At 41.1% G+C, this 20,878-nt stretch overlaps 1 protein-coding gene and 1 long non-coding RNA gene across 8 annotated transcripts in view; both read right to left on the bottom strand.

Moving 5' to 3' along the window:
• Ube2w (ubiquitin-conjugating enzyme E2W (putative)) overlaps positions 1-20,878 on the bottom strand; it is an 82,677-nt gene that overhangs the window by 6,925 nt on the left and 54,874 nt on the right. For 3 of the 7 annotated variants that reach the window (XM_013518168.1, XM_013518164.1, XM_013518170.1), the window contains exon 6: positions 13,071-13,971. The exons of 2 other annotated variants lie outside the window; for them this stretch is intronic. In XM_013518168.1, coding sequence (XP_013373622.1) covers positions 13,943-13,971 — 29 coding nt within the window. In that variant the 3' untranslated portion in view covers positions 13,071-13,942. Of the gene's footprint in view, positions 1-13,070; positions 13,972-14,512; positions 15,331-16,734; positions 20,304-20,878 lie in introns of those variants that run through there. 2 more of the 7 variants (XM_013518165.1, XM_013518166.1) reach the window with 2 other exon arrangements.
• Positions 5,386-10,142, bottom strand: LOC106149368. The gene is made up of 3 exons (XR_001235506.1): positions 8,219-10,142; positions 7,669-7,806; positions 5,386-6,603 (listed from the first exon to the last, which is right to left on the bottom strand). It is a non-coding gene; the product is annotated as an uncharacterized LOC106149368 (long non-coding RNA).

Genomic DNA, 20,878 nt, shown 5'->3' with positions numbered 1-20,878 from the left:
GAGTGGGTTCGAGGCCAGCCTGGGCTACAAAGTGAGTTCAAGACCAGCCTGAACTGCATAGTGAGACCCTGAAAAAAAAAAAAAAAAAAAAAGCTGTAACAAAAAGAATGAAATATTTAGGAATAAATTTTACAAAAGTATAAGACATATTGAAAAACCTCAAAACGTAATTGAAAGAAACTAACATGACCTAAATAAACAGAAGGATGTTTCTTTTTTTGTGAGACAGGGTCTCGCTGTGCAGTTCAGGCTGGTCTTGAGCTCACTTTGTAGCCCAGGCTGCCCTTGAACTTGCAACGATCCTCCTGCCTCAGCCTCCCGAGTGCTGGGATTACAGGTGTGTGCCACCACGCCTGGCCAGGTATTTCATGTTTAGGATTGGAAGACTTAATATTTTTAACATAGTAGTACTCTGCAAATTGATCTTCAGGTTCAACATAATCTCTATCAAAATCCCAGCTAGATTCTTTGTGGAAATCAACACATTGATCTTAAAATTTATATGGAAATTCAAAGGAAACAAGAAAAGAAATTCAAAGGGCCCCTAAATAGTCAAAAGCCTTTCCAAAGAACAAAGCAGGAAGACAAAGTCAAAACTTACAGTGAATTAGAGTATCGAGATAGTACGTCGCTGGTGTCAGGATAAAAGTACAGACTCACACGCCAGCTTTGGCAGCTGATATCTGTAACTCCAGAACTCTGGGAGGCTGAGGCAGGTAGACTGCAAGTTCAAGCCCAGCTTGGGCAATTTAGCAACTTAGCAAGACCCTATCACAAAATAAAAAATAAAAGAGCTGGGGATGTAGCTCATTGCAAAAGCCCTGGGTTCAGTCCCCAACAGCATGAGGGCAGGGGGTAGATAGATAGACAGATAGATAGATAGACAGATAGATAGACAGATAGATAGACAGACAGACTGATGGAACTGAGACTACAGAAATAAACTCATAAATCTGTGGTCGACTGATTTTGTCGAGGATGCTCATGGGGAAAAAAAGTCTCCTCATCAAATGGTATGGAGATCAAGTGCAAAAAAATGAATTTGGGCCCCGTACCTCATCTTATATACAAAAATAAATTCAAAATTATCAAAGGCCTAAAAGTAAGAACGAAATCTACAGACCTCTTAGAGGGAGACAGAAGTGTAAATCTTTGTAACTTTGAATTAGGCAAGCATTTCTCAAATAGAACAAAGTGGAAGCAACAAAAGAAAGAACTAAATCAAATTTTGTCAAAATTTAAACCTTTCATGTATCAAAGGACACGATCAAGAAACTAAAAAAAAAAAATAACAAAAACACCACAAAATGGGAGAAAATATTTTGAAATCAATATGTCTAACAGGGGTCTAGTGACCAGAATGTAAAAAGAACTCATATAACTCACAACTGAATGACAAAACCCAACGGAACCAGTGGGAAGTAAAGCATCACTACTAACAGGTATGACGCTCTCTCGGAGGCGGGGCCGGGCGTGGGGGCGCCTGCCTGTCATCCCGGTGCGCCCGCCCCTACGCGGCCTGCCACTGCCACATAGGCAGTTTGCACTTGAGCACTGCACCGTCCAGTTATGAAAAATATCAATGAAAATGACATTAGAAGCCAGGCACGGGGGCGCACACAGGTAAACCAGGGTGAGGCAACAGGATTGCTGCGATTTCAAGGCCAGCCTTGTCTACATAGTGAGTTCAAAGCCAGCCCGCCCTACTTAGTGAGACCCTGTCTCAAAAAAAAAAAAAAGAAGAGAAAATGTTATGGAATTAGTGGTAAGGATGGCATAGCATACTAAAAAGCACTGAACTGTATACTTTAGAAGGACGAGTTGTACATTATATGAATTAAATGTCTTTTTGTGTTTTTCTTTTTTTTTCAAGACAGGCGCTCAGTATGTAGTTCAGGCTGGTTTTGAACTCACTATATAGTAATCCTCCTGCCTCAGCCTCCTGAGTGCTGGGATTATAGGCATGCACCAACACACCCAGGAAAGGTCAATTTTTAAAATACATGGAGATAGGTATCAGAAGACACAGCTAAAAGATGTGCAAATGGCATGTTCTGCAAAGCTAAAATGGCATAGGATGGGACTGGGCTCAGAAGTATTGCTTTTTCTTACGTCTTTTAGTATTTTTGACACTTTAAATTAAAGGACTACCTTGCTTTGGTGAAAATAACTCTTACCTTCAAAAATCACTGTAGTGAAAAAAAAATCACTGTAATGAAAGCCTATCCAATCCCTGATGGAGTCCAGACCTGGAATAAAACAGTCAATCTGCAAGTCCTTTAAAAAAAATTGATTTTGGGGGACTGGGGTGTAGCTCAGCAGTAGAATGTGTGCTTAGCACGTCAAGGGCCTAGCTAGGCCTAGCTCCCAGCAACACACACACACACAGAGTTAAAAATAATCAACTTTTTACTGTCGGATAGGTGTAAGAGCTATTTTCTTTCCTACACTGTGTCGTGGGAAAGGGGAGTACAGACACAGCGGCGGTGCTGGTTAAATCGAGGCCATTGAAAATGTAAGATCAGGAAAAAACTTGAGGGCCGAGAACTTCCTTACTTATAAAACTGGTTTAAATATTTAACTTGAAAATGAAGTTGAGTAAAGGACGCTATTAAATTACAAGAGTCTTGCTTCCGAGATGAACACAGAAACATTCTGCCTGAATACGCGATCAGAAATAAATACTTACCAAGCACTCCAGGACACTGTGTCTCAAACTAACTGCCTGAGGGACTTTTTTCCGACCCTGGATTGCTAACTGATATTAAACACAGTGAAAATGAATTACCAGAAAAATTAAATTAAAACCAATACTGCTTACAAGGCAAGTTTTCTTTATTAGGTTAAACTAGGAGAGTACAGTCCATGGCCGAAGGGCCAAATGTGGCCCTGGACAGCCAGCAACACAGCCCTGTAAGATCATAAACTTTTAACACTGTGCTTTTTAATTGTTTGTTTTGAGATAAGGTCTCACTATGAGGTACAGGGTGGCCTCGAACTCAGACCAGCCATCTTGCCTCACCCTGGTTTACATGTGTGCGCCCCCGTGCCTGGCTTCTAATGTCATTTTTATTGATATTTTTCATAACTGGACGGTGCAGTGCTCAAGTGCAAACTGCCTACGTGGCAGTGGCAGGCCGTGTAGGGGAGGGCGCACTGTAGTGCGAATCTGGCACCCATCACACGCAGTCCAGTCAAAACTCATGTAGCATAAGAAGTTACATGGACTTGTGCAACTTGGTGAGGCACGCTCCGCGGTTACCTGTGGTAACATTCCAACTACCTGTTCTGTGTGCACCTGTGCAGACAGCACTCATCCTTACTAAGCAAGCATGTAAGTTTCTCGATTATTAAATTTCGGCTTCTGTCCCTTCATAAAATAATTTAGTAGAAGTCAAACCATAAAACATTAAAAGAGTCAAGCATGGTGGTACATGCCTGTAATTCCAGCTATTCGGGAGGCTGAGGCAGAAGGATCACAAGTTCAAGGCCGATCTGTGCAATTTCTGTGTAAGAGCTTGATCTCAAATTAAAAAAGTAAAATGGCCTCTGGATATAGTTCAGTGGTAGAACAACCCTAGGTTCGAGTCCCAGCACTTAAGAAAGAAAGGTTTTGTTACTTCTAAGCATATATAAAGTATATTTTATATATACTTGTTTTGGTTTGGTTTTGTGAGATGTGATCTTACTATGCGGTCCAGGCTTGTCTTGAACTAACTATGTAGCCCGGGCTGGCCTCAAATGTGCAGCAATCCTCCTGCCTCAGCTTCCCTAGTGCTGAAATTTCAGGCATGCAGCACCATGCCTAGCATCTCTTCACAGACTGCTGTGAAGTCCAATTATTTAAACTATGCATCATTACTTTGCTTAGTGTATGTTCCTATGCTGGCAGAGTGGCATGGACATTTTGAGTTAAACACACACACACAGCAAAAGCCGAAGTTCTGCAGGACTATAGCCACACACACAGGAGGACAGGCCCAGGCTGTATGTATGTGTTTACACAGTAGAAGTGTAGCCACACATCTGCACAGATGTGTACCAGACTGGTTACCTTCATTCCCCTCAGCCGCTGGGAGAAAAGGGGCAGAAAGGGAAACCTGTCACCTTAGTTCATGCATTTGTTGGACAAGCAGGTACTCAGCACCAACTGAGTACTGAGCAAGTGAACAACCTGAAAAGAAAGGAAGAGTGGGAGGGAAGCACGCGCAGGGAGGGGAGGTCAGGCAGTCCCGGCGGGGTATTATGTCCTGCGTCCACAGGCTGAGTGGGTAGGCTTCCCAGGCTAGCATGAGGGGACTACAGTGCCTTGGAATGTGACAGGGACCAGGCAGTAGTGCTAGTCCGGACAACACCATCGCCGTAAGCAACTGCCAGGCTCTCTCCTAAAGGGGCTCCGACATTCTGCATCCCCATGCGTGATGCATGGGAGCTCCTGCTGCCTGCAGCTTCACTGCACCTGGTTCTGTCCCCGCTTCAGATTTCAGCTACGGCTAATAAATGTGCAGTTGTAACTCACAGCTGCTTTATGCTTGATTTCAATTTAATAATAAGCTTGTATGTATAATCAAACATAAATATGTGTATCTAACCCAGGCATTGACCCACATGCCTGTAATCCCAGCACTCAGGAAACTGAAGCAGGATTACCAGTTCAAGGCCATTCTGGGCTACATAGGGAGACCCTGTCCACCCTACCAGAAAGTCTCTGTATTAAGCTTATAAGATTATGTCTGAGAAAAATTATGGATGCCTTTTAATGTTTTTAAGCTTATCTGCACTTTGCTGTCTTGTACATATAGCATTTTGCTAGTTATGTTAAAATTATCAGAGGTAGCCGGGTGTGATGGCACACACCTGTAATCCCAGCACTTGGGAGGCTGAGGCAGGAGATCACTGCAAATTCAAGGCCAGCCTGGGCTACACACAGAGTTCAAGGCCAGCCTGAATTGCACAGCAAGACTTAGTCACAAAAAAGAAACAAATCAGAGGGAAAAACTGCTTTAAAAACTCCTGATTGGGCTGGGGATATAGCTCAATGGTGCAAGTGCCTGCCTGGCAATCACAAGGTCATGAGTTCAATTCCCGATACCAAAAAAAAAAAAAAAAACCTCCTGATTTTTATGATTTCTCTATATGAGGCAACTGGTTATTTTTTTCTTTTGTAAAATTACTACTAATGTAGTAGATATGCTAAATCATTTCTATGCTTTTAATTAATTGTACATTATTTGATTTAAGAAAATTTTCAGCCAGGCGTGGTGGCGCGTGCCCGTAATCCCAGCGCTAGGGAGGCTGAGGCAGGAGGATCACTGCAAGTTCAAGACCAGCCTGGGCTACAAAGTGAGCTCAAGGACAGCCTGAACTGCAGAGTGAGACCCTGTTTCAAAAAGACAAAACAAAAAAAAAAAAAGAAAATTTTCTAGATAATGATGCCAAGGAAAAATTTGCCTAGGGATTGGCTCAGTAGTAGAGTGCTTACCTAGCAAGTAATTAAAAAAAAAAAAATCAAATGCTTAGAAGTGTCTTCTGGTCACCACCAGGAATTCATGTCAGTAAGCTGACATTTTTGTTGGAAGCAACCTTCAAAGTACTTCTTATGTTAATTGAGATTATTTAAACTATGCATCATTACTTTGCTTAGCATAAGTTTTATTTAAAATATTAAAAGAAAGTGTTTCTGATTTGAGCATAAAATTGCCATTTACTCAACTGCTTATAAAACATAGGTTAATACAGAGAATAAAATAATCAAGTAATATCTAGTCTACTAGGTACAGTATCACAACTTATATACACTCCAGTATTCAGTATATATTTAGTAACTTATAAGATTGAATTAGCAACTTATGTTTGATGTATCTTATCCAAGATGTATCATAGAACAGGTACAACTTTAAAATGTGCTTAAGGAGCTTTCGGTAGCATCTTTGTAGGTTTTACTGCAGTACTGAATTATCACTTCACATCCAGCCTCTTGTCTTTGAACTGTTAGGTCCTGGAGATTAAGCTGGTATAACTGCTGTCACTCTTCTCCAATGCTATAAGCTCATAATTAGTTTTATATTGTAATGTATTGAAGGAACCTTATAGTTTACATTATTTTTAACTTTAAGTCACGCTTGAATGAAACTTAAATCACTGCTCGATGTAACTGCTGTCCCTAGCTGCAGCCCTACCGCATCCCTCCAACTCCCCAGAGGTTTTACATCCACGGACTGTTCAGGGTGGTACACACACGTTCGGGACTGTCATCTGACATTTGGCCAAGTCAAACAGTTCAACAGCAAAGGCAGACGCCCTTTGCCCCTTCAAGTTCTCCAACCCCATGGTCCTGTGTACTGAGAAACCCCTCCGCTGCACCCTGTCCTGACGGAGCAGTCGATCTCAGGCCACAGGGACCCAGGCCTGACCAGAGACCCCACCTGCTCAGCTGCAGCGATGGTTGAGGAGTGCAGACCTAGGACCCCAAGACACCGACCAGAGGCTCCTCCAGGTGAATATGCAGACACTGGTAAGAAGACCTTTGTTTTCTTGGAGTTACTGAACTGAGAAAGTAGAGTTGTCCAGGCTGCTCTGGCCCGCCCTTTGGGGAGAATCTACCTGCAGAATAAAGCTCATCAGAGCTGGGTGTGGGAGTCAGAGCCTCTCAGAGTCCATGCCTCCGGCTATTCTGAAGTCGCACCAGCCCTAGACGCTCACTTTCATAAACATCATTACTTTTATTTGAAACCAAAACCAGACCTACTACAAGGCCCAGGTCTGGTTTGAAATGTGCAGAGGTGGGAGGATGTTTAGGGACATTAAAAATAATCTGGGCTGGGAGGCAGCTACGGCAGAGTACTTGGTTCACGTGCAGGCAGCTGTGGGTTCCTTCCCCAGTACACAAATTTTAAAAAAAAACCTAACCTGAATTTCCTACTGACCAGTGAGATTTGTTAGTGATCTCAAAACAGTTCCATCAACTAAGATCCCATATTTACAAGTAGGATTATATTTCTCCTAAATTTTCAGTTGTTTAAATTGTCTCTCTTCCTACAAGAGAAAAAAACCTTATATATTCTGCTATTGTTCCCTTGCTATACGCTCCTCCACAAACACTTACACTCCTAATACTGGTTTATAGTGAGTTATAGCTGAAAATAACTTTATCTTCCATCTTCTGGAAGAGCCATAACGTTGCTCGTAAGCAAAGAAACTTGGAAATAAATTAAAACAATCATCCTCAAACCTGGTTCTCCATCTGAACCAGCTTGAAAAGTTTTATTTCCCCAAAGTATATTTTTGGACCTCATTCCAGCTCTTACTGGAAAAAGAGTGAGGCAAATTGGTCAAACATTCAGTAACATTCATTTGAACCAAGTCATAATTTTGCTCCTAAGGAGCCAGAGACATAAAACAGTACCTTTTCACTTTCTGTCTCCGGGAGACATATATGAGCTCATGAAATTATCTTTTTGGCACTGTGAATACAGAAAACACTTTGGCCACGTAAAAATTCAAACTACATTAATTCTAAAGCACCAAAATGAGCCTAAGCAGGAAATTCAATGCTGGAACATAAGGGCTAGAACTTTTCTTGGTTTAATCATTCATTTAATAAACACTGTATTCCTGATTTATAGCAGCAAATATGTAAGCAAGAGGGGATAAAAATATTTTACTTACTTTAAGCTCAAAGTAAATGGTCATGACTTGTGATATTTCCAGAGTATCTATTTTTTGTTCTTGTTCAGCTTTATGTATTCGTGTTCAATTCTTCTTACATTCAAGGAGGCACTGTTCTTCAAAAATTCCTTCAACAAACTACATTCACAAATAAGAATTAGCACTAAAGAACTTTGCTGTTACAGCTAGGAAAAAATATGTTCAAGTAAAATGAATTTATTCTTCTAAACCCATAAGAGACTGACTTGAGTGGCCTAGATTCCTGAGCAGGAAATCATGGGCAATTAAAAAAGCCAAGATGGCTTTTTTACCAGCTTGTCCTTGGACACATGAAGTACAAAGTGCAATATCGGTAGTTCAGTGGGATTCTTGCTGTATCCCCTGGCAAAAATATACTGGATCAGGGGCCACTGTTCTAGGACTCACGGAGTCTTCCTATTAAGAGGCAGTGCTCTATAGGGAGGTCTCCAACGCAACCACATACACAGCATTCTGGACAAGGGCACCCATTTTTAAGAGTGTGGCCTCAGTTTGAGGAAGCCTCTCTTACCACCAGCTGAGACGGCGGAGGGCAGCCACCGCGGACCCTCAGGACTCCAGTGCCCCCTTCAGGAACACCTGACAGCCTTGCTGACCCGCCGTCCTCTGTGCAGTGTCCTAGAACAAGTCCTCTGGGGTCTTCGGCACTCATGGGGTTCACTCCACCGTACCTCCTTCGGTGAGCCTCTCATTCCTTCTCCACCACCTGCTACGGCAACTCAGGCACTCAACTCGGCTTACTGCGGACAGTTTTCCTCCTGGTGTTTATGACCCACCGCAGTAAGTTCGTACCATTCCCTGGGGTGCTCTGCTGGGTGTTAAAGTCCATAGGCCAAGAGAGTGTCCCTAAGGCAATACACTTCCCCTTATCATGTTGCCGACCCCCTGTTCAAGCACCTACAAAATTCCTCCCAGGGAACTCTCCCTGGGTCCCCACAGGGCTCTGCTGAGTAACCCCTGCAGGCACTTAGGGAGGATAGCACTGTTCTGCCATTACTAGGGCCAGCATGTCACAGGTGGGTTATGCTGTGACTCAAACCTAGGGATAGACCTCACAACTCCAAGAGGTGGGGCAGATGGATGATAAGCCGGACGGATATTCTCACTGGGAGGGGATTCTAACACGCTACGTAGAAGGATGTGCAACCCTCACAAGCGCTAGTATGTCAGAGTTAAGGGAGCCAAAGCCTTATTCAGTCACTCCAATGACTCCACCTCATTTACCGGGGTCTCAAGTTTTTCCAGCTTTGGCCCTGACCTGGAATTAATGGACCTGCCCCAGCTGGGAATTCAAACACGTCTGAAGTCTTCTTAATTCCAAGCTTGGAGCCAGGCGTGGCAGTGCAAGCCTGCAATCCCAGCTACTTGGGAGGCTGAGTTACTCTAGCAAGATCCTAAGTTAGAGACCAACCTGGGAAACACAGCGAGACCCTATCTCAAAAAGAGAGAACCCCCCCAAAAAAAACAAAACCAAAATAACCAAAAAACAAAGTGTTTGTCAAGCCAGCCTAGACTTCAGGAAAAAAAGTATCTAAAAACAAAACAAAGCTATAGTTTTGTCATCAGCTTTTCCTGATCTCCCACTGCAGGAGACACAAAACTTTCTTGGCAGACTGGAATTGATTGTGTTTTCCAGTTTGTTCACTGCCCGCAACTTTTCATTAGCCCTGTAACGGGGTCAGTGTGGATGCGCTGTGTCCCCAGATTTGTGCTGAAGTCCAAGACCCGGCGTGAGGCTCCTCTCCCTCCTCCGCTGCGATCACACAGCAAAACGGCGGCGAGCTACAAGCCACAAAAGGTCTCAGAATGAAATCTGCATTGCAAGCACCTTCATTTTGGACTTCCAGCTTCCAGAGCTGGTAGAAACACATTTGTTTAAACCACCCGGCATTGGCCTATGGTATTTTGTTGTAGCAAAACTGTGCGAACTGAAGCAGGGTTATCAATACAATTAGTCAAAGTCAATTCCATTATTTTGTATCCATTTTCCCCAGATTTCTCAAAGGCTTGACACACTGCACCGTTGAAGGTAGTCACCTCCAACGGAGACTTCTTCCAAACCCCTGCTGGGAAGTTTTAATTCAGCTACGGATCGCCTGGAGCGCGGAGACAGTGAGCCTCAGCGCCTGCCTTACCCGCTTGTTGCCCCACCGGTGCCAGCTGTGTTGATCTGCGCCCTCCCAGAGGCTGGAGCTAGGAGTCTAAGAGGACGGCTGGCCGAGCATTTCTTCGAGAGGTTCGTGGTGGGAAAATCAAACCACGATGCATATTTGAAACCTGTGCAAGGGGGCGGGGCTGGGGGGGCGGGACTCGGGCGGAGAGCTGCGGATGCTCGGGGGACTTGTGGCCGTGGCTCTAACACCGACGCACAGCCCCAGGAGCGGCGGTCGGCGGTCGGGGCGTGCTGCACGCAGTGTGCACCTCCACAGTGGCCAAACTCACCTTTTCCTTTTCTTCTTAGCCTGGAACGGGCAGTTTTCAACAGATAAAAAAATGCATAGCCAGTATGTGGAATTCAAACAGAAACCAACGGAATGACCGTTTGAGACCTGCAAACCGGTGCGCCCAAACAATGAGCATCTCCTTCCCTACATCATGTGATATAGCAAGATGGCTTACGTGTTTGATTTTTGATAGCAACTTTTTGCTTTGATAGTAGTAACAATGTTTACCTGCTGAGCTGCAGACACTATGTGCTGGAGCATTAAGTCCTTAAAACGATGTCACGCTGAAGAGAGGCCGTGACACCGACAGGACGGGGAGCTATATGCTGCGCGCTGGAGCGCGAGAACAAAACAGGCTCAACAGAATGGCAGGAAAAATGAGACGGGCTCTATCAGATGAAATGGTTTTTTTTTTTGGTTTTTCTCCGGTACTGGGAACCGAACTCACGACCTTGTGCTTGCCAGGCAGGCGCTTTGCCGCTGAGCTAAATCCCCAGCCCGAGATGAAATTTTATAGAACATAAAATTCTATTCATAAAGATGAAATTAAAATAAGTAACATACTTTACTTGGGAACAACACACAAAACTACATCGATACAGACTAAAAGGTGGATTCACCAAGCAAAATCATGTGAGACACAGCATTCAAAAAAGGTGGATTCAGTCTTAGATGTTATTAAAAAGTAGTGTTCTACAAGTTCACTTAAAACAGTAAACTCTACCTCCTGGTGCAAATTTGTGCAGAACACCAGTATGAAATATAGATGTGCTCCTAGGATCATGCAAGGACCCCCTGGATCCCTGAGCAACAGCCTGAAAACCTCTGACTCGAACCAGAGGGTAGGCTCCTCTCTCATGTATTAGATTTGACACCGGAAGATCAAACTGCCTTGCCACACTTCAAAGCATCTTTGAAAATCTTGAGCCTATAAAATAATGAAAATATCTGAAAATGTGTTAAAACTAGTGAGGGATCTCAGCGCCTTCGGAGGATGGAGGATTATTTGAGCCCAGGAGTTCAAAACTAGCCTGGGCAAAGTATCGAGACACTTGTCTCAAAAACCAAAACAAAACAGCTGGGCAATGGGGGCATGGCTGTAATCCCAGCACTCAGGGAGGTGAGTCACAAGGACTGTAAAATCAAATCCAGCCTGGAGAATTCAGTGAGACTGACTCAAAACAAAAAACAGCTAGGGATGTAGCTCAGTACAGAGCCCCTAGGTTCAGTTCCTAGTACTGCAAAACAGAACACCTGAAAATATCTGGAAAAGGGGCTAGCACTTTGTGTATCCTGAAGGCAGAACTACAAAAAAGGAGACAGCCAAGAATGATGGCACACTCCTGTAAGCCCAGCACTTGGAGGGCTGAGGCAGGATCCCTGTGAGTTTGAGGCCAGCCTAAACTACACAAGGAGACCCCGCTCTTAAAAACAAAAGCAAAACAAATCTCCACAAAAGAAAACGAGAGATGATGTGTTTAAGGTGTTTTCCTACCTGGAATTGAACCTGGGGCCTTCCCACAGAGGGAACTTCCCTGGACACTTCCCTTCCCTGTTTGTCTTCTGTGACAGCGCCCCACTAAGCCACTGACCGGCCCTGTGCTTGTCCTCTAGTTCCTGCACTGACATTCTGCACTCGCAACCTGTGTTCTTGCCTAGAACTCACCTACGAAGTTTACGTGTTCAAGCTGCGCCAGTCCTTTGCGAACTCGTTTGTGTTCATCAGTAACTGCCTTGTACCTGCACCTCATGCATCACCACCTTTCGTACTGTTATTACACTTTTAAAGGGATAAGCTTTGTCCTTATCTTCTACCCTTCCTGGCACACAGGAAGTACTTAACAAATTTGTTTATTGTTTTTCACCTTTTCGAGTGTCAGGTTTATATCTCACGGCTCCTCAGATGTATTTAGTTTAAAAGATTGTATTGATTTTATGGCACATTTTATTTTTTTTTTTCTCTTTTTGAGACAGGGTCTTGCTATGCAGCTCAGGCTGGCCCTGAGCTCATTTTGTAGCCCAGGATGGTCTCGAACTCGCAATGATCCTCCTGCCTCAGACTCCCGAGTTGCTGGGATTACAGGCGTGCACCACCATGCCCGCTATGACACATTTTAAAATTTAATTTTTTGTTTAGTAGTACTGGAGACTGAACCCAGGGATTTGCACTGAATCATATTCCTAATATGATTCTCTAATTTGTGCAGATATGACCTGTGATTCTGTTTTAGCTTCCCAGAGTGCTGGAATTACAGGCATGAGCCACTACTATACTTCTTTTAAAACACATTTAATCTGTGAATAGAGTCAAAACAAGGTACAGATATAAAACACATGTACAAAAAGGGCAAAAATCAATGACTAATGATTAATGACTTCTGAAAAACGTTCTTCTTGAGGTGGAGATGGAAGGGTCCTAAGTCTGAACAGCCTGGGCAACTCAGCAACGAAGACCCTGCCTCAAAAGGGGCGGGGGTGGGGTGGGGACTGGAGACAGCTCAATGTGAAGGCCCCTGGCTCAGCCCGCAGAACCCCACGCAGAGAACCTAAACGCCAGGTTCCTTGCACTGTGTGTTAGCAAGACGAATGGGAGGTGCAGCTGCAGTGCTTCCCTGCTATCACAGGCCAGCCAGGTGGTGAGCGGGGAAGGACAAAGATGGTTTTCCAATCACACCTGAACTTTGTAACGACATGTGAAAGAACTTTCAGGCAGAAAAGCAGGTGATAAACACTCTAGGAATGTTACCAAAATCCAACGCAAACCTGTATTAATACTGCACAAGGGAAAAGGTCCACAGCTACCTGACCTGGGAGCCCCAGGACCAGGCAATGAAGTCATAATGGCCAGGATGCCGGAGAGGAGGGGGAAGTCTCAGAGATGCTTTAAAGACAGACTCAACAGGACTTGACCACAAAAACGAGTTCAGTCTTCTGATTACCCGTTTGGATAGGAATGCCATAAACTAGGATAAGAAAAATACACCTTTATTGGGGTCAAAATGAATTTTTGCATGTTGAGTGAAAGGTATCCAGGATACAGACAACCATGTGAGGTTCGTGCCTGATGACAGTCACACACACTACACGTGAAGGTGAGGAACAGCCATAAGAAGGTTTTTCGTAGGTTTTTTCCTTAGTTTATTTCAACTTTCCTTAGATTATTTCCACATCCCACTGAACTGTGAAGGGCACGCGGGAGTCCTACTTACACACTTTGCATTAATCAGGAATACAATTTTTTTTTCAGTCAAATATTTTTGAAAGTCAGACATTAAATTTTTAAAACTACTTAAGGGCTGAGGAATGAATATAGCTTAGTAATGGAGCACTTGCTCAGTACATGCAAGGTACCAGGTTCCACACGTGTAGCGTGAGAGAGAGGGCAGAGGAGAGGGAGGAGGAGGAAGAGGGTGACAGAGAGGGAGGAAGAAACAATCTCCTGTGACTTTGGGGCCTTACTACCCGTTCAAATACACAGAGCCCTTTGCTGTGTCATGTGACCTTTCAGTCAGCTCATGTTTGACTTTGTTACGCGTTACCTTAGTGTGAAGAGGAATAAGGAAGAGGCGGAGGACTGTTAATAGTCGCGTATCCACACAGCTTGAACTAATGAAGACAGTCGTACTCACTATGGAAGGCAGAAGTAACTGTAAGGATTATAATAAAGGGTAACGATACAACGTACAAAGAATCTCCTGCAGCACTTATCTAGCCATCTACTAATCTAGTTGTCTAGGGCTGCAGAAAAAATGCTGATAGCTTTTATGACAGCACGGCTGCCTGAAAGTGGACTAAGGCACTCCTGGGGCAGGAAGATCCCCTGCAGAAAAGAAAATTTAAGAGTATCAGTAGAGTATATTTAATTTCTTTTCTTCTTGCCAGGAATATAACATGCAGGGATATCTCCTCCTCCTGCTTATTTCCCTCTCTTTTTATGGCACCAAGGGTCATTCATTTCAGTAAATTCATTCATGGTTTGCATAAAAATGCATACAGAAGTACTTCATGGTATGTGCCCATTAATCACACAACTTGACGTTCAGTGGCATCAGACTCTAAGCAAGTGCCTGCGTCTCAGTCTCAATCTCTGAAAACACCCAGCCTTTCAGGACTACATTAAAGCCTAAAGGACCACAAACTAGCTATGCTATTTAAGCAAAGATGACTTGTTAAGTAACAGCTTTAGGGACCCTGACACTCTATTGCACTTATTTTGAGAATGGACATGGTTGTTTCCATCATCCTTGAAAGATCATAATTTTCTGTAAAGAGGAGCTGCTATCCAAACCCAGCTTTACACTATTATAAACTACAAAGTCTAGTTTCTACCTAATTTAGTATTCAAGTATACAGAAAAAGCATCAAATGACAACTGCTTTATTATTAAAAGTTAACTGGATTCCATAAAGCACACAAAGTAACCTATATTCAACTAACAAAAGTTTCATACATGTATTGAAAAATATATAACATAGATTTGTCTAACATTTATACTCTATTTAAAAAGTAGTAACTTTACATATTTTTGCAATTTGAATTTATAAAATACACTTCCACCCTACTGAAATCCTCAAGCATGTGTTCCATTCATATTAATAAAATGTACAATCTGTATTTATGAATATTGAAATTAAAATGGTACCAACTAAAATGAACAAATTCATTTTGACCTTAACATGCACTTAATTCTTGGCTACTAGATAATTAACCCAATAACCCATTCAAATAATTATTTTACTGGTGCCTGGCAATCAATTTATGTTTATATAAACAGTCTATGGTTATCTATAGAGAGACTTGCATTTTCATAGTATCTGATAAAATCTATAAAATTCTTTAAATGTTCTGTTTCAGGCTTTAAAAAACAGGCAAAATTATTCAACCTTTCCACATACCAGGAAATCTGACAACTTATGTCACATAATAAGTCCAAGTCTTGTAAGTTTTAAATTATGCTTTTGTCTTTCAAAAAACAGCTTTGAGACTACTATATGAGTAACTTTTCCCCCGAAGACCGTGTATGTGGCAAGAAATAGAAGTGGATCTCCTTTCCCAGTTAACTCTTCACTCAGCATGTACAACTGCAGTTCTTGAGGTATGTTTAGAGCAGCTTCTATTCAGTCATTCTTTCCACATATTCCAAAGTCTCAGATATTATTTTATGAACAATATTTTTTTCCTTAAGAAAGAAAATCATGTAATCAACTCATTCTGGAGACTCATCACCAAATACAAGTCTTCACACTAAATTTGAGAATTAAATTCACCATTAACACCTCACTTACCAGGACATATTTAGAACCATGAACTTCAACTTTGAGGACAGAGCACTAAGTGAGAAGCACATTTACATTCCATGTCTCTGAAGGTAATAATGGGTATGACCTTTCTTGTTTTTAAACTAATGCAGAATTTATGTTGAGGAACAAAAATCTTCCAAACATTGGTTTAGGGAAGTAATTCCACATCTCAAAATGGCTTAAAAATTTTAATGGAAAAACAGTAAGGTGAGCAATGAATAGGTTTTGAAACCATCCCCACCAAAAAGTAAACAAATAAAATACCCTATTAGTAATGAAGAACTAAATTATGGCTAACAGCTTATTTAAATCATTTATGCAATCAATTTAAACATGTACATTAGATAACAAAAACCTCATGTATTTTATTTGTATGGAAACTCTTTTAGGTTTTAAAAAATATCTGGTATAGCTGGGCGCAGTGCCGCAGGCCTGTGATCCCAGCACTCAGGAGGCGGAGGCACCTGTAACCCTCATCATCCTGAGTTTGAGGACAGCCTGTGCTACACAGTGAGCTTACAGCCAGCCTGAACTAGACAGACCCTGTCTCAAAAAGCAAAAAAAAAAAAAAAATCTGGGGTAATTTTACTAATTTTACTACACTACGCTGCATTCTCCAATCATAAAAAAAGGAAACCGCCAGACTGATACACTGAACATCTGTGAGAAGAGACACTAAGCAAGGAAGAAAAAAAGGGATTAAGAATAGATTAGCTGGGTGAAGTAGCCCGTGTCTGTAATCCCACCCTCAGAGTGAGGCACACACAGCACAAGTTAAAGAGGCCTGCCTGGTCAACAGAGGCCCCATCTTAAGAAGATTTTAAAGGACTCCAAAGCAGGCAGGGCGGCCACACCTGTAATCACAGCACTCTGGGGAAGGGCAGGCAGGGGGATCAAAGGTTTCCACCTCGTCTGGGCAGTTCAGTGAGCTGGTGAGACCCTGCCTCAACACACAACGTTACAAGGGCCTGGATGTAGCTCAGTGCACAGGCCGTTCAACCCCCGGCTGGAGGAGGGGGCAGCTGGCGCGCAGGTTAGACACCTTCTCGGATCTCAGCCTGCAAAGGCAGTCAAGGCGTCAGTGTAACACAGACTAGTGGTACAGCCGATTTTGATCACGAATCTTCAGCAAAGTAAAATACGGCTAAGCCTCAAATTTTTTTGAAAAACAATTTACATACATAATCATAAATTGGATGCATTCAGCTAACAGGTGTACAAAATATTTTAATAAAAATGACGAAGAAATATGAGCAGCAGTAACCATAAAGGCTTAGAACTAGTCACATTGAACTCTTTATTTAAAAAAGTTTTGAATACACAGTACCGCCTCTTCTCTTCTATTTTTAGGAAGAAGTCTCCACAAGTTTTAAATATCTCAATTTTCAAAAACAATAGGCTTTTTAAAAATAAGACTTGATTACCAGAAACACCATCAAGTTATATACCAGTTTCGAATTTCTACTCATTTCCCGCTTTGTCAATTTAACTTTGATGCAATCTGGGAACAGGTAAGCACTAGTCACTAGAGACCTACACTAGAACCTGACCAAATTGTTCATCACAGGTGTCTAGTGAGACATATATACATTTGTATATACTTAAAATTCTGAAAGGAAAAAGTAGTAAACTACTTTAGTTACTTTATGACAAATATGTACCCAGTCAAAACAACAAGAATTAAGACTTCTCCAGTTGAACTACTGACTGTATAAAAGCTATTTCAAGGGCCAGGGATATAGCTCAGCAAGCACAGCACCTGCCTGGCAAGCGCGAGGTCCTGAGTTCAATTCCCGGTACTGCCCCCAAAAAAGCTATTTTCCACACTTTTTTCTGGGGATTAAAAATGCTTTATTTCCCTGCTTGCTAAAAGGAGGAATCACCCACGGTGAGTTCTTTCGAAGGGAGTATTAATTCCATAAGAGAACACTCACAAACTTATTTTTAAAACTTTCCATTAAAAAACTCAACCTTTCTCTTCAGAACGTACAACATTAACCCCTATTTGACGAAAATTTTCTGAAAGGGCACCAAGCTCATGATCTAAACGTGAATAAATAAGGAACTAGATGTATCGCTGTCTTAACAGAATTTGGCAAATCAGAAGAATGGCCTAAAATAAATAAATAAATAAGGAAACAAAGGAAAGAAAAGAAAAGGAAAAGGAAAGGGAAAGGAAGAGGAAGGGAGAGAGAGACAGAGAAACGGAGAACACCTATCCTCTAGGTAAGAAAGCATAATTCTGTAGGCCTTGCGCCCATACAGGGAAGGCAGGGAGAGGAAGTAGCATATTCCTATGTACATTTCTTGGTATTCTGGTTATCTTTCAATCACACATGAGAAATATTTTTTTATTATTATGAAGCCATTGCTTGCGCTCCGCAGAGCAATGAAATGCTTTATGATTTTTAATAATGTACTTTACATATAAATAAGGTTAAGTGCAAAAGAGTTTTCAGCATCTCCTAAATTCACAAGCGTAATGTTAACCTGATAATGAATTTTGAATGGTTGGTGCTCTTCTCTTTAAACCATAAAATGTACCAAAATTATTTGGTTTTACCTCTATTTTCCTACACTTTTATTTTATGACATCTGTATTTAGAGAGGTATGTTAAAAAACACTATTACAAAAAACCCAACTGAGGCTTTCTATGATCTGTTAATCCATAGTACAGCACTGTTAAATCTCTGACCTGGTATATCAATTCCTTTGGTGAATAAATGTCACGGGTCATTTCTTTATAAAAGGATTTTACTAAGAGGACCAGCAACATGGAGAGAGATTTGCTCCTACCCCCACCCCAGAAATAGATCAAGTTAATCAGTAGTTTTGAGCAGTTATGTAAAATATGAAAATACAATTTACTGCTGCAATTTTCATATTAAAGGCAGTTAAAAATTAAGAATATTTCCAAGATTTTCTATCAAGGTTAAACAAGCTAACTAAGAAAACTGACAGAGATCACTGTGGAAACTAACTAGCTGACACAGAACAAAAACGTCTGTAAGTTTTAAAACGCATTAGTTGCTAACTAGCAGTATGAAGAGTGTCCACAATTTGGTGGCTGGCCGTGGTTTTAATTTTATTTTTCAAGTTATTTCTACAGCAGACATATTTTTGAAGTCTACCCACCCCTGAGTTCAGCAATTATACTTTTAGAGTGTAAAACTGTATGCCCTTGACAACATGTAAAAAGCTACAAAATGCCATCTACACAGAGATTAAAAACAATTTTAAAATATTCTTTACCAATTGTTGACTGGATGGTTTTACTGGGGTACATATTTCAGACATTTCAACTAATTGGCTTTTATTTTTAAGCCCAATCAATTAATCTATTCACCTCAGGATATTCCAAAAAGAGTGCAACAGTAAGGCATTAGTAAAAATAACATTAGTAGAAACAGATTTTGCATATGTGAAAAGGTAATTTATAAAATACAGTAATCGCTTTTTAAAAAGAGAACCTAGTTGTAGTATCACTAACTTACATGGTACTGAGAATGGGGTCTTTGAACATTTTTTAATATAGAAAAATTTTATCTAGATGTAAGCAAAGTCTTTTCAACAAGAAAACAAAAACAAAACAAATCCCTCCAGGAAAAACTATGGCTGTGTGAGACAAATAAGCAAACATACCATCTTATAGTGTATTTTGCCTAAATTTTAAAATAAAAAGGTCCACACTCTTTTGTTAAAACATTAAGCCTCTGTCAAAAATGTATTTCTTATTTTAGGGTACAGGATTGAAGGACAAGATGATACTCACAAGTAAAGAAAATTTACAAGAAAAAAAACTTGACAAAAGCTTTTCAATTAAAGTACTATAACATTCAAACTTGACTTAAAACATAACAAAAAAAAAACAAGATTGCAAACAAAAATGTTTATGGATTTTTCAAACATAAATAAATGAAATAGTGTTTAGGCAGTAGGGCTCATGCTGATGGCTAGCAGGAAGTAGCAGAGTGTAATCTACTTGGAAAAAGTCTTTAATGTACAAATAACAAGCCCAAATGACGGACTGCAGCAACGTAAGCATCACCGCCATTTTTCCTGGTGCCGAAGTAAAGCCTTGATTAAACCATTCATACCTGCATTACTCACACCTTTACTTCAGAGACTGAGGAACTATATACAACAAGTGAGTTTATTTTCACCACAGGGGTCACACACTGTACCTCTCTGCCAATGTCACTTGAAAACCTTCCATGTCAAAACAATTTGACAGCAGATATAAACAAATAAATAGCAATGATCTTTCATTACAGTCATTTAAAGACGCATGTAAATTCATGCTGTTAACCTTAGGATCACAGTGCATAGAATCCAAATATAAACAATTGGGGTGACTTTCAAAGTAATGCTGGATCCCTCACTTTAATTTAATCCACTATAACCAGTTAATCCATCTCATAGGCCCCATCATGCATTAGCCATTGAGTGGCAGGAGTGAATGAAAACTTTTCCTGTTGCAACGCCCACTGCCGGCAATGGACGAACCGAAACCACCAAGGAATCATTGTTATTGCACAATACATGAGGACCTGGAACTTCTCCAAAAGCTTAAAAAATTAAAAAATGGAATTATATTTGACATTTCCTGACACCTGCATTGATACTGTATGACTAATAAAAGCATGTCAGTTGCGTGGACTGAACCAGCGATCAACATGCGCCCAGAATGCACACAAGTAAAAATGCAGTAAAAGGAAGTAGTCTTCATTGCCTATAGGTCACTTCCAGTCAAAGGTTAAAGTTCAAAGACTGAATGATCAAAGTGCTCATTTTCTCAGTAGGACTATCTTCTGCTAGGAGGATGATAACAGTGGCATCAACAAGTATCATCTTTAAGAAAAGGAGAAAAAAGATAATTAAACAGTCAAGCATGCATAAGTAAAATCTACAAGTTAGTCTAAAGTAGAAATAATTTCAAGTAGCAAGAAGAACTTGTCTGACTTGCCTCCCCCAACCCTTGCATATAAAAAGTCCAATTTGTGTTCAATTACATAGTCAAAAACAGATCAACTTTCATTCTCTCAAGGAAATAGTTCACAAAAACCTGAAACAATGTATTATTAGTATATTAGTTCTATTTAAAATAATAAATAAATATGATGTTAGCACATACCCAAGATGCATTAATCCTAAGAGAATTCTTTATGGGTACCAACTTAAAATTGTAATGAGACAACAGTATAACTCCTGACCTACACTTTCATGCTATTTATGACCAAATCTCCAAATCAGTCAACAGAATTTTCCTTTAGAAAGTAAGTTTTCAGGCTAGGGGTACAGCTCAGCAGCACAGCGCCTGCCTGGCAAGCACAAGGTCCTGAGTTTGATTCCTGGTACCAAAAAAATGTTTTCATCAAGTATAGAAACATATGCAAGGTCACTTAAAAATCCCACAAAATCATTCT

Source organism: Chinchilla lanigera, unplaced genomic scaffold (assembly GCF_000276665.1).
Source record: "Chinchilla lanigera isolate Chin_1 unplaced genomic scaffold, ChiLan1.0 scaffold00043, whole genome shotgun sequence".
Classification (NCBI taxonomy): domain Eukaryota; kingdom Metazoa; phylum Chordata; class Mammalia; order Rodentia; family Chinchillidae; genus Chinchilla; species Chinchilla lanigera.
This window is presented reverse-complemented; position numbering and strand designations above follow the sequence as displayed.